Below are 12,717 nucleotides of genomic sequence, written 5' to 3' on the forward strand. Positions count from 1 at the left end.
ATGAAGTCACTAAGGAAAAGGTATAGAGTGAAACTTTGAAGAAGAACATTGGGGGAAAATAACAGTAATTATCACAGAGGTGAAGAAGGGTTAACCCATAAAAGAGACTGAGAAGGAGCACCCAGGAAGGCCTAAGAAAAATAGGAACATATTGTTCAATAGAACAATAGAACACTATTCTAACACTCTCCTAAGAAAAGGAGAGTGTTAGAATAGTGGTATCCTGGGAACAATATGTTTCAGGAAGGAGGAAGCCCTGAACAGTGTCAGCTGCTACAAAGATGCCAGATAAAGGATATAAGTGTTTCTTGGGTTAATAATGAAGAAACAATTTAGAAGAGTTTCAGTGGGAGTTAAGAGAATACATGGATGCTACATTCCAGGGTTATTTTAGTCAGGATTCTTTGGTTTTGAGTGAAAAGTCAACTCAAATTAGGTTTTAGGCAAAGTAGGGACTGACTGGCTAGGATCATTTGGAAGATCCAAACTGTAGGAATTTTAGAGATGCAATTGGTGCCTAGGATCCAGCAGAATGAGGAACTTTACTACAAAACACTATAAGGATGATGTCTTGCCACTTCGTTGCTTCTTTCTGCCTGTTTACGTGCCTTCTTTTTCAACGCAGACCTGCTCTCTGGACATGGAGGGCAGTAGACAGTGCGGTTTTCCTTGGGAAACAATCCTTGGGATTGTTTTCCTTTCCTGAGATTGCCCATCTTGGACTAATCGCTGTGCCTGGACCAGCCACTGGTATCTTGGGTACAAGGTCATGAAAGAACATGGTGGTTCCCAAGGTAGTTATGAAATTATAGGATATGGCAAGTCCCTGTACTGGGAGGGAAACTTTCTAGGCATAAAGTCTTACAGGTGTCCCCTCCAGGTACACGTAAGGTGGAATGGGAAATAAGGAAAGTGAGTGTAGATTACTCTTTCAAGAACCTGAGCTGTAAAAGTGAGTGTTGTGATGATAACTAAACAGGGACGTTTGGACATTTTGTAGGGTATTTTGTAACCAAATCATTGATGGAGATTTAGTAATGAGGATTGAAAATGTATTTGAAGACAAGAGGTAGATATTAATTTTAATGTTTATGGAAAAAAATTTTCTGTGCAGACATATTCTTGTGGGCATAGAAATTTGTGTGGACAGAGGAAGTCTAGTGGTCACTTTATTGTCAGATATATTTTCCTGGGTAGTCCCCTTTATGTTTGAGATGATCATAAGCCATATCTGGAAAAAGAAACCAGAGAATATTAGAGTTTGCAAAAGATCCTTGAGGTCATGTATTCCAGGATGCTTAGTTTTATAAATAAGAAAAGTAGACTCCAAAGAAGTGAACAAATCACTTATAGACACAATAGTGCCTATCAGAAGAAGAAGGGCTATTATCTTCTTGCGTCTCTGTTTAGAGAGTGAGGAAGTCTTTCCTAGAACCTTTTCCGTAGACCTCCCTTCATGACCCATTGTCCAGAACTGGAGCACAATACTCACCTCTGAAACCTGTTGCTGATAAGGGGAATGTGATAACCTGAGTAATGTAAAACAAGGAGAATCTGCCCCCGCCCCCAATTTTGTACCTGAACAAAATTTGAGCTCTTCAGCAGGAAGACAGGGATAAAGGCTGTTGAGTAGGCACTCAACAGTATCTGTGACATAAGCTAAGCTGAAGAGCATATATTTCATTCTGTGGTCAGTGGGACACTCCCAAAGGTTTTAAATCAGGGAGTAGGTCAGATCAGATTTGTATTTCAGATATAGCAATCTTCATATAACACCTGTGATAGGACATGAGGTAACAGGTCATTCTTACACTTGCCTGAAACTGCATAAGTTGGTTTCACAGTTGAACTGAATTTTGGATTTTCAGTATCTTCTCATATTACCTGTATTCTATTTCCTCGTGTATTTATATGCTGTTGATGGTTCTGTGTTTGTCTTTTGCCTTGAAATTAGGGTTGCTATCTTTGAACTGGCTATAATATAGGGAATGGATTTGTAAAAATTAGGAATGTAACCATGCTTCTAGTGAAAACCATGGTTGTGTTTATTTTTTAAATGTCTTCCTAAGGAGGCAATTAAAAAAATTGCTATCAAGTTGCTTACCGTTTTCACTGGTTGGGGTGTTAGAGGGTATAATACACATTCACATGTACAGCTATTGTACAGATGGGCTGTGATAAATGCTAAAAGAGAGGCAGAGGAAACCTGATGTGGTTGACACCTGGGGTGACTGGGAAAAGCTGTAAGAGGATGTGGAATCTATAATGGGCAGTGAATAATGTATAAGATGGGACAGGTTCTTCTAGATAAAGGAAACAACAGCACGATAAAGGCAGAAAAGCCAAGGAGTAATGTCAGGGTGCCCTATATAGACAACATAGAATTGGGGGAAAGATACTGGAAATAAACCCATAAATGGATCATGAAGAGGAAGGTCAAAGAGAATGGAGCTCACACGTGTTGGTACCTAATATGAGTAGGCGCTGTGGTGGGGTCCTGATGAGGTAGAGGATTGTGTCCTCATTCCTATGAGGGACTGAGGCTCAGGGTAATTCACTTGCCTGAGGGCCCACTACTGATGGTCAGGAGTCTACATTTGCAACCAAGTCTGACTTAACTTGGAAGTTTTCCTGTTATTGCTAAATATCCTTCCCACTGTTATCAGTACATCCAGCTTAAAATGTTAGCATTTGACTTTTATTCTTAGGCATTGTTGAAGGGTTCTGAGCAGGAATGGATGTTACCAGAGGTGTTTTTCAGGGAAATGAGGTGGTGGTGGTGTGAAGGCTGGATGGCTACCTTTTCAGTCTGCAGACAGTTGCCTGTAACATCTCACACCCAATCACTGGAGTCACTAAATGACTTAATTGACAGAACTGTATTTACCAAATTTTCCAGAGAAATAAAAATCAAATTCTGTACCAGTTTTGTGCCTCCTGCCTTTCCATTAATAGTACCGTGGTTCCACTTGGGCTTAATCCTCTTTAGTGCATACCTTCTAGCTTTTGTAACTAACACTTATTCAAATAAGACTAACTCTGGACTAACTACTAACTGACCAAAAAGTTCCTCAACCCATAACACCTATGAAACCAAGATATTTCTTCTATTATAATTGACATGATGAACTCTGATAGAAAATGTCGTGCCATTCATTATACTAATACTGAAATCTTTTTACACCAATCATCTCTAGAATGGTATGTAAACAAAGGAAATGTAGAATGCCTATCCTTCATACCTTAAAAATACATCTGGAACTATTTGAACTAACTAAAAGTAAAATAAGTGCCATGGCAGATTATGCCATACCTTTTCGCATAAAACAACAACAACAAAAGGGGAAATGGAAAACATACCACTTCTAGAAGACCCTGACATTGAATTGGATATTGAAATGGTATCGGTAATGTATTTATATATGCCACGTTTTCTTCCATGCATCAGCCGTCTTTGGTACATATGTGTTGGATATTTGCCATGGGATTTGAAAACTTACCACATAGGGAAGATCTTGTTTAGAAGTGGTGTGAATCATTAAGGTAGAAGTAAAGTCAGTTCTTTTAAAACAAATAATTCCCTGATCTGATAATTTTTTTCTCTTTTTTTTTTTCATTTTGTGTCAGTCTTTCAATAAATGTCAGCTTTCCCCTACAGCAACTAAAAATAGAGTTACATGAAAATGGTATAATTTTCATGAACCTAAAAAATTACATGAGAAATATTATAACTTAATATTGGTTTTACTATATCCTCTAATTTGAAATGGAGTGAAATGCTTCTATGGTTGAATCATAGCTCTTTTGCTGTTTGCTATAGAAGTTTCAAGAATATATATTTCAAAATGGTTTTTTTTTTTTTATTAATCCAAAACAAATGCAACAGAACGCAGCATACTTGAAACACATTTTCTGAATTTATCTTAAATCTCTCTACTCCAGAGCGTTTTTGTGTGTGTATGGCTTAAGCTTGGCTGGTTATTTCATCATCTATTTCAATCCTGGATTGATTGCACTGAACAGCGCAGAATGAGTTACATATGGTCCCACTTTGTCTAAGTTTGTAGAACCTCTGGGTTGGAGCTCCATTTCATCAGAGTGAAGCTAGCCATCACAGAAATGTGGCTAATGTCAAAATCTTAAATATATACACGTATACATGTATTCCAGAGAGAATGTGTATATTCCTGTTAGAAGCAGGGGTGTTTTGCTATTCATTGGCTCAGTGGTTATTGCTCCTAAAATATTGACAACATCTCAGGAATTTAAAAAAGTTGTTCATCTACGTTTTATGATAATTGTTGTTGGTATTATTATTATTAAATTCTGGACAGGAATCATGTTACACAAGTGGACCAAGACAGGTATTCAAATTAAAATTATGAATATATCAAAAATCTTTCTAAAACTGGTCAGAGGAAGACAGAAATACAAACTTTACCTTAAAAGAGTCTGAAGAGGAAACCCACTGTCAGCTTTATGGTTTATTATTCCCTTTTTCCTTAGTGTGGGCTGTTGGAAAAAGAGTAATGAAAAGCGTGTTTAAGATACATTTCCAAGTTTAGGTATTGCTCAAGAATTGCATCAAGTAAGGTAGGGCCTGTGCCCACCAAGGCTCGGCTTTTAGCGGTGGTGAAACTGTCCAGGGTAACTTTCTCCCTTTCCAGGCTCTTTTCTCCCTGCTTTTTGGTCTGTTCCCTCTTTCTCACCCTTTCCTTCTATTGCTCGATATACTTACTTATTTCTCTCTCTGTTATTCCCACTTCCCCTTCCCCCTCCTGCTCTTCCTTTCTCTCTCTGTGCAACCACGTGCTTCAAATCTGTGGGTCTGGACTGCCTTCGCTAACAGCTCTATGTGAGTGTTAGCAGAATGAAAACCAGATGGACCAGCAGTTCCCACTGTTATCTCCCAGCTGACTCTGGCAAGCCTCCCTTTATCCCTCCTTCCTTGGCATGAGGGAAATATTTGCCTTTATTTAGGGAGACTTGTATTTGCTGCTGTACCTCTTCCCTCAGCTGCAACACAAGTGGAAAGCTATTTATTCCCTTGTTGCTGAGGTTGGTTGAGGTGAGTAAACGGTGCAATGAATTTTTACTATCAAAGAAGTGGTTTTAAACCTGCCTAACTTCTGCATTTCTCTACGACAAGTTATTCACTGGTACTCGTTAAGTGTTCTGGAATAGCAGTATGAGGTCAAAATTTTAACAATACGATAAAGGTAGAGATGCTCTCCATGCTTCTTCACGATCATCTCACTCAGAACACTTATTCACTATAGGGACAGTCGTTGTTATTCAGCCAGCAGTAGAGACTAAGAAATAGAGACCCTGATACTGTTCACTGGATTGTCATTCACCGTGCTCTTATTAGAATGATTATTATTTTCATTCTTCCCTAATATGGTGTCAATGTTATTTCAACTTTCAAAAGTTGTGTTCTATTGCAACCCAAGTCTTATGAAATCGCTTTGAATAAAGGGGAGGTAGATTTGGAATTGTCATAGTAGTAATTTGGGCTTTTCATTTTAATAATTGACAAGTAATTTTGAGAGTTTTTCACTATGGTCATCATAATGTTTTAAGAGACCCATTCTTTATTAATGGTCTATGTTATGTTACTTTTCAAAAACTCCAAATGGGAGATACCTGTGCCTAAGGCTGCAAGAGGCGCCTCAAATATTTTTGGGGGTTTGTGTGCATGTGTACACATGTTTGTAGAAAATTGGATCTAAAAAAACAAATGAAAACTTTTTTTTTTAAACTGGAGATCTGTTTCTTTGAGCAGATCAGATTGAGAAAAAAGTTCAAAATTCCAAGGGAAAAGTATACTTAGTATAAAACAGTCCTGAAGTGCAAATGTTCATTATTGGGTAATTAGGAAATTTCTCCCTGTCACATACTCATGAAAAAATATTAGAAAGGTCTTTAGTTCTCAATTTGGGACTTTTCCATTCTTACTCTGCCTGAGATTATTAATTGAAGTATTGGTTTGTTATGTTTTATTTTTTTATTTTTTTAAATTTATTTATTTATTTATTTATGGCTGTGTTGGGTCTTCGTTGCTGCACACGGGCTTTTCTCTAGTTGCAGCGAGTGGGGGCTACTCTTTGCTGCGGTGCACGGACTTCTCAGGTTTCATATTTTTTAAATGGTGGATCATAAACTCACAAGTTCTAAGTCAATAATAACTTCACTTCGTTTTGTGACATTTCTGTAGTGGTGATTTTTCAAACAGGTCAGAAAAAAAATTGAAGTGAGAGGTTATGTCTGGGAGACATAGCCTGCTTCATCTGTTAGGCTAGAAAACTAAGCATGGAAAGGGGATGGTAGGTGTTACAAAAAAGTCATTGCAAAACACCAGCTTCTAACAGTATCCCACCTGCATAACAGAGCCTAAGATGTGTGTTATTTCTGAGCTGTCTGAGGGGTTCATTACCGTCCCACTTCCTCATCTATTTTTTTACCTCTTGCTAATGTTGGCTTCAGCTTCAAGCGAAGTTGTGCTGTTGCATATAACACTACCAAGGTAGCATCTGTCCAAGCCAGAAATAACAATAGGATGTAAAATTACCCAGTTAGAAATGAGGTCCTGCCATCTGTTCTACACCTTCTTAAGTGGGGTTTGGATGATAAAGTCTTGATTTAAGCTTCAGTAGATAAGCCTATTTTATTGATAGAAGATGTTGGATTTCTTACCTTGCTTGTAAAAAAGATGAACCTCTCATAAAACTGAGGTACGAAAAAAACCCTAAGGTGCTTAAGGAGTAAAATAACATGATCATGGTGGCATCCTCCAGATCGGACTGAGAAGCACTCCACGATGCCAGACTCACCTGTGGATGTGAAGACCCCGTCTAGGCTGACTCCTCCCACGATGCCACCTCCCCCAACAACTCAAGGAGCTCCCAGAACCAGTTCATTTACACCAACAACGTGTAAGTAGGCATTTCTGCATTTGCTGTTTCCGTTTTGAAGTTCAAATTAAATTTTTTTCTGCAAATAAAAATTAAGGGACACAAAGATCCAGCATCAATGTATTATGCAGAAATAAAGCCCCACCCTCCCCCGCACACACAAATAATTTGTTTGCCAGTGAGTAGGTATTGAGCACAGAATTATCATATCTTGGGTATAATTTGTATGACTGCCAGTATTTGCCTGCCTTTTCATTATTGTTTCAAAGTTGTAGTCTTCTGTGATTTCAGTGAATGAAGAACACTGCCTTTGGTCTGTAACTCATCATTACCACGTTAACTTCTCCTTTGACTTAATGAGGAGCTCCATATTTTAGTTTGTTCATTTTGACTTGGAACATGTTAATATGCTATAATTATTTCCAGGTTACTTCTGATCTTCTAATCCACTTTCTTCTGTTATTTACAAATAATGTTAAAATCTAACATTCTTAAGTTAAAAGAGGGATCATTCTATGCAGCAGTTGCATACAGAAAACTTTCTGAAATAAGGAGCATCTTTCTTGGCTTGAACTTGTCAGACATTTATTAAATATTTATTCCATTTCAACTTGGCTCTAGACTTGTGTTCTGAATCAGTGGAGTGTATTGCTTTTTGTGTCATCTAAGGAAAGGACAGAATATTGTGATAGAATAGCAACTTCCCTTTTTTTCTGTATATTTTAGTAGGAATAGCAGTTAGCTTTGTTTTCATCAATCTGAAAGTCCTGGTTAAAATATCATCAAAGATTTGTGAAACTAGTAAATGCTGTTGGTTGCAGATGATACTATTTACAGACTGTGTGCCCTGAAATCTGTATGTGGATGAAAAATAACTAATAGGCAAAAATAGATCCTTGGGATTATAAGGGTTCGGCAAAACACACATCCAGGCTATTTGTGCAGTGTTGCGCTGCCTTTTATAAGACCTTTCCAAACATGTAAGGAGCAGGGGCCTGCAGCAGTGCCAAGTTGTAACCCTGTCATCTTGTATTTGGTTTGTTGTTACCCAAAGCCACAGTGATAGGCATATGCCTCCTGTGAGAGGTCCTAGTGAGATGTCACTTCTTGACAGGTTGCTTTGGTACTCATTTGGTACGAGACCATTTTATTGTCTTGAAACTTTTAAGAATAATAAGGTGCTTAAACCATCTTCAAACTATTGTTGGAGGTAGTTTATCAAAATTATATTTAAAAGATGGGTTTGATAAAGATCTAACATGGTAAAGTCAACATTTTCTTTGGTGAGAAATGTGCAAAATTTTCTAGCCTAGTTCTTATGGATTATCACCTTGACGTTCAAATAAATTTTATCAAATGAATTTACGAAGTTACCACCAATCCATGCTGTTAGTTGGACTGAGATGTCCCCTTTCGATTTCTAGAAATAACTCTTTGATAATTACCATATGCATTTTGGCTTCTTACATAAAATTGGTGTTTTCCTTAAAGAAGTGGTTAAGAAATATGAGGGGGAGAAAATAACCTTCTAATTGGGTGGTATAAGGTTAAAACTTGAAAGTCGTATTTCTGTAAACACAGCTGTCAGTTGTGTGTACAAAACATGATTAAAAATGTCCAGTGATAAATTTAGTCTCCACCAAATGTCCATTTTCTCTAGGGGAGCAGTTTAGAAAGGAATAGTTCTGTTGTATTGATGTAAGCCTGGGACAAAAGGCTGACATCCAAAATGCTGTTTGTTCTGTGTTTGCATATGTGCGCATGGGAGGCAGGGCTGCCCCTGTGCTCCAGCCGGCTCCCATTTCTTACCAGCTTCTGGGCAGGATATCCTCATGCGGTGTGAGGAGTCCACCCATTTAGTTATGGAGTACCTGAGCCTCTGGTAATCCTGTGAAGCCAAAGCATTTTACCAAAAAGGCCCAATAGCTTTTAAATTACCAAATTCACTAGATTGGAAGGGAAGGATACTTAGTTGTAATTTCCTTGTGCATGTTCTCTGTAAGTTTATTTTTTCTTTCTGATTTTGTGCCCTCTGACAGTAACTAATGGCACGAGCCATTCACCCACAGCCTTGAATGGCGCCCCCTCACCGCCCAATGGCTTTAGCAACGGGCCTTCCTCTTCTTCCTCTTCTTCTCTGGCTAATCAACAGCTGCCCCCAGCCTGTGGCGCCAGGCAGCTCAGTAAGCTGAAACGGTTCCTCACTACCTTGCAGCAGTTTGGCAATGACATTTCACCGGAAATAGGAGAGAGAGTCCGCACCCTCGTACTAGGACTGGTGGTAAGCAAGGGAAATCGGCCCAGTTTGGGTTAAGGGGGAGTGTGGGGGAGATTCAAAATACAGATTCCATTCTCACAGGTATTTTGTTTCTACACCTGGAGATTGCATGCAAGTCTGATAATTCTGTAGTAACAAGGGTTTCAGTTCTGCATTATGTATTGACCCCACCATGATTTCTTTTCCTATTGATATTTAGCTAACGAAGATGTGGTTATACAAATTTATAATTATCTTGGCCATAAATGTGTGTGTGCGTAAAATTTAATAAGTATATCCTCCTGACATGGCTAGTGTCTTTTCAACAATGACAGAATATTTTTGTTATGTTAATGGTTTGCTTAATCTAATTGGGTGCTTATTTTAACTTAGTTGCTTTGGGGGGTTTTTATTATTAGCCTAGATGAGCAAGAATTTATAACAAGTAACACATTATTCTTTTATGTTTTCATTTTTAAGGCTAATAGCATTGAATTTTTTGTGTGTGGTAAAATACACAGCATAAAATTTACCATTTTAACCATTTCTGAGTGTACAGTTCAGTGGCATTAAGCACATCCACATTGTTGTATAACGATCACTACTATCCATTTCCAGAACTGTTTCATCACCCCAAACTGAAACTACCCATAAAACAATAATACCCTGATTTCTTCATCCCTTAACCCCTTATAACCATTTATTGTTTTTTAAAAAAACACAACAGTTTTTTGCTATAGGTAGAATTACACAAACCATTAGTTTGAGAACAGAAGTGTTGATTTTGGCACATTATATTACAGTCTGTACATTGTCACACTGGAAATTAGAACATATTTCCTTTTCTTGCATTCTAAATCACTTTTACATGTCCTGTGATTTTCTTTATGAATAGAGGATTTTCATTTAGGAAGGTGATTTTCCCATAGCAAACTGAGTCATAGAGAAGCTCTGAGTCACATATTCAGGCCTTTTATCATCCAGGCTTACAATGGAACTGAAATTCATACGATAGGCAGCAGTTTCCTTTTTCTCGATATAATCATTTATTTTTACTACAAGGACTTATCATGGGCAAAGCCGTAGCAGTTGTGTTTTACAAAAGAAGTCCTAGAAGTAAAAGTCTGGATGAGAGTTTAGTGCAGTAGACATGCTTCAGATCATAGTATCTCACATTTGACAGAGATTTTGCAATTCAATTTTTAACCCTTACCTCCCTCTCCCCCACACTTTACGAACAAGAAGCTTTCACATTTCCCATAATCCATCAGCTTCCTCTGACAAATTTGTATTCCTCTGGAATACAAATCACCTTGTATTCCTCTGACAGGAAGGTGATTTTGGCATAGTGTGTCAGCATACTGCAGTTACTTTTGTCAGTCACTTATCTTTTCCTTTTTATTTGTTCTTGAGTTTTGCATAAAGCGTTTTTGACACATAAATAGCTTACATCATAGAACCACAAAGTAAATCCAAAGCAGTAATTGTATCAAGTGAGTGATGAAATGTTGTTACTAGTAAAAAAAATGTTTATTTTAAAACTGCTTTATAAATTTGATATGTTCTTTAACTGTGGTTTCTATAACTTCAAATATAGAAAAATTTGGTAACTTTAAGTAGACTTTTCCCACATATTAAGTGGAATACTTTTGAGGGCAATACTTTTTTAAGATTTTATTTATCTAAAAACTTTATGAAGATAAGTTGGGGAAAACATTAATGAATAGTGCTAGGCATATATTCGGCAGGCAGTGAACATTTGTCCAAAGATGAATGGATAGGGCTTCCCTGCTGGTGCAGTGGTTGAGAGTCCGCCTGCCGATGCAGGGGACACGGGTTCGTGCCCTGGTCTGGGAGGATCCCACATGCCGCGGGGTGTCTAGGCCCGTGAGCCATGGCCGCTGGGCCCGCGTGCCCGGAGCCTGTACTCCGCAACGGGAGAGGCCACAGCAGTGAGAGGCCCACGTAACACACACACAAAAAAAGATGAATGGATAGAGAATGAATTTTGTTTTGAGCATTTGACTGCAAGCTTTTACACATGTCATTTTATTTATACACATTTTATGTGTGGGGAAACTGAGGCTTACAGAAGAAAAATATTCTAGGCCACCCCATTGGTAGTGACAGGCCTGTGATTTGAACTCAGGTAGTAATCGTAATGAATCACATTATGCTGTTATTTAGATGGAGTTAAGAAAAGTGTTAATAAGAACTGTTGTAACGTGCAAAACACAGCTGGTATGGCTTTAGAAAATGGAGCCAGAGAAACGAAATGAAAGATTAAAAAATGGACTCTCTGACCCTTATTGTTACAGATAGAAGTTAGTGTTTATTCATAGTTTCAAGGGAAGATGTTTCAAGTTTGGGGGTATAAAAAACTTAGAACTTGGTGCCCCCATACTTTATCATAAAAGGAAAAGGAACTTGCATTAAAAAGTAGATGGAGCAATATTCTAAAGTTGTTAGGTCACAAATACCCCAAGTTTGTTAGGTGTGAGGATAATTGATGGGTTGAAAAATTTGACACTGAAGTTGACAGTTGTGATTCTGCATAGGGACTAAGGAAAATGAACCGAATGTTGAGTCAATATGGTTAACTGACTCAGCACCTTTATAGTAGGTTGGTTGTCTATTAAATAGATGCTTTTATCAATGCACGTTACCCATGGTAGTATACAAACCCTGAGTATCGAGGGCTTGTTTTTATGGGGTAGGTTAGGAGTGAATTCGACTCATTGGGTTGAGCAATACACATTGCCTCTAGGATAAATGGATTATCTTTGATAACTGGGGAATTTTTTTCACCCTGTAAGACTCAGTGACTCAGAGGAAGGCTCAGATCTTTTCTTTGGCCTCATTAACACAGCCAACTTAGCTGTTCATCCTGAGCAAAGATGCTCTGGTAAGCAAAGAAAGGATGCAAGATGGAAAGACAGGAGGAGAAGGGTATTTCCATCAGCAGGAACAGTGATGTGACATGTGGGACAAATTGAGAGATTCTAACACTTGCCTTTGGCCTTTAATTGATCTGTTGTGCTTTTGAATACATCCAAATGTGTTTGTTTTCCATAAAGATAATGTTAGAAGTTTCTTCATAATTCCAGGGACTTCTCTGACAATTAAACTATGCTGAGGTGCCTGCACATTATTCTCAAAGTACCAAATTTAATGTGTTTCATTTGCAGATGCAATTTTTAGATGTAGGTGATACAATAAACAATACTATATGATCTTTTTTTTTTATAAAGTCAAACGGTTTTATAAAGAAAAAACTGCTTTCTGTATGTGTGTCTGCTGGTTATCACAGTGTTGTAACAATATTAGTAATTTATTAGTTTCAGTGTTTTTACTGTTTACCAAGAGACAAATGTATGTATAATACATATTTTCTCCCACAGAACTCTACTTTGACAATTGAAGAATTTCATTCCAAACTGCAAGAAGCTACGAACTTCCCACTGCGACCTTTTGTCATCCCATTTTTGAAGGTATTGCACAGCTCACTGGTCTGGAAAGTATTTCAAACCATATTGCTGCTAGGTC

At 37.9% G+C, this 12,717-nt stretch overlaps 1 protein-coding gene across 5 annotated transcripts in view; it reads left to right on the forward strand.

Moving 5' to 3' along the window:
• The window catches only part of RUNX1T1 (RUNX1 partner transcriptional co-repressor 1), a 139,426-nt gene that overhangs the window by 74,197 nt on the left and 52,512 nt on the right, over window positions 1-12,717 (forward strand). For all 5 annotated transcript variants that reach the window (XM_007111486.4, XM_007111485.3, XM_024115888.3 and 2 more), the window contains 3 exons: window positions 6,798-6,935; window positions 8,954-9,195; window positions 12,573-12,662. In XM_007111486.4, the coding sequence (XP_007111548.1) occupies window positions 6,798-6,935; window positions 8,954-9,195; window positions 12,573-12,662 (470 nt within the window). The remainder of the gene's footprint in view (window positions 1-6,797; window positions 6,936-8,953; window positions 9,196-12,572; window positions 12,663-12,717) is intronic.

The sequence above is a fragment of the Physeter macrocephalus genome, chromosome 15 (genome assembly GCF_002837175.3).
Source record: "Physeter macrocephalus isolate SW-GA chromosome 15, ASM283717v5, whole genome shotgun sequence".
In the NCBI taxonomy this organism is placed as follows: Eukaryota; Metazoa; Chordata; class Mammalia; order Artiodactyla; family Physeteridae; genus Physeter; species Physeter macrocephalus.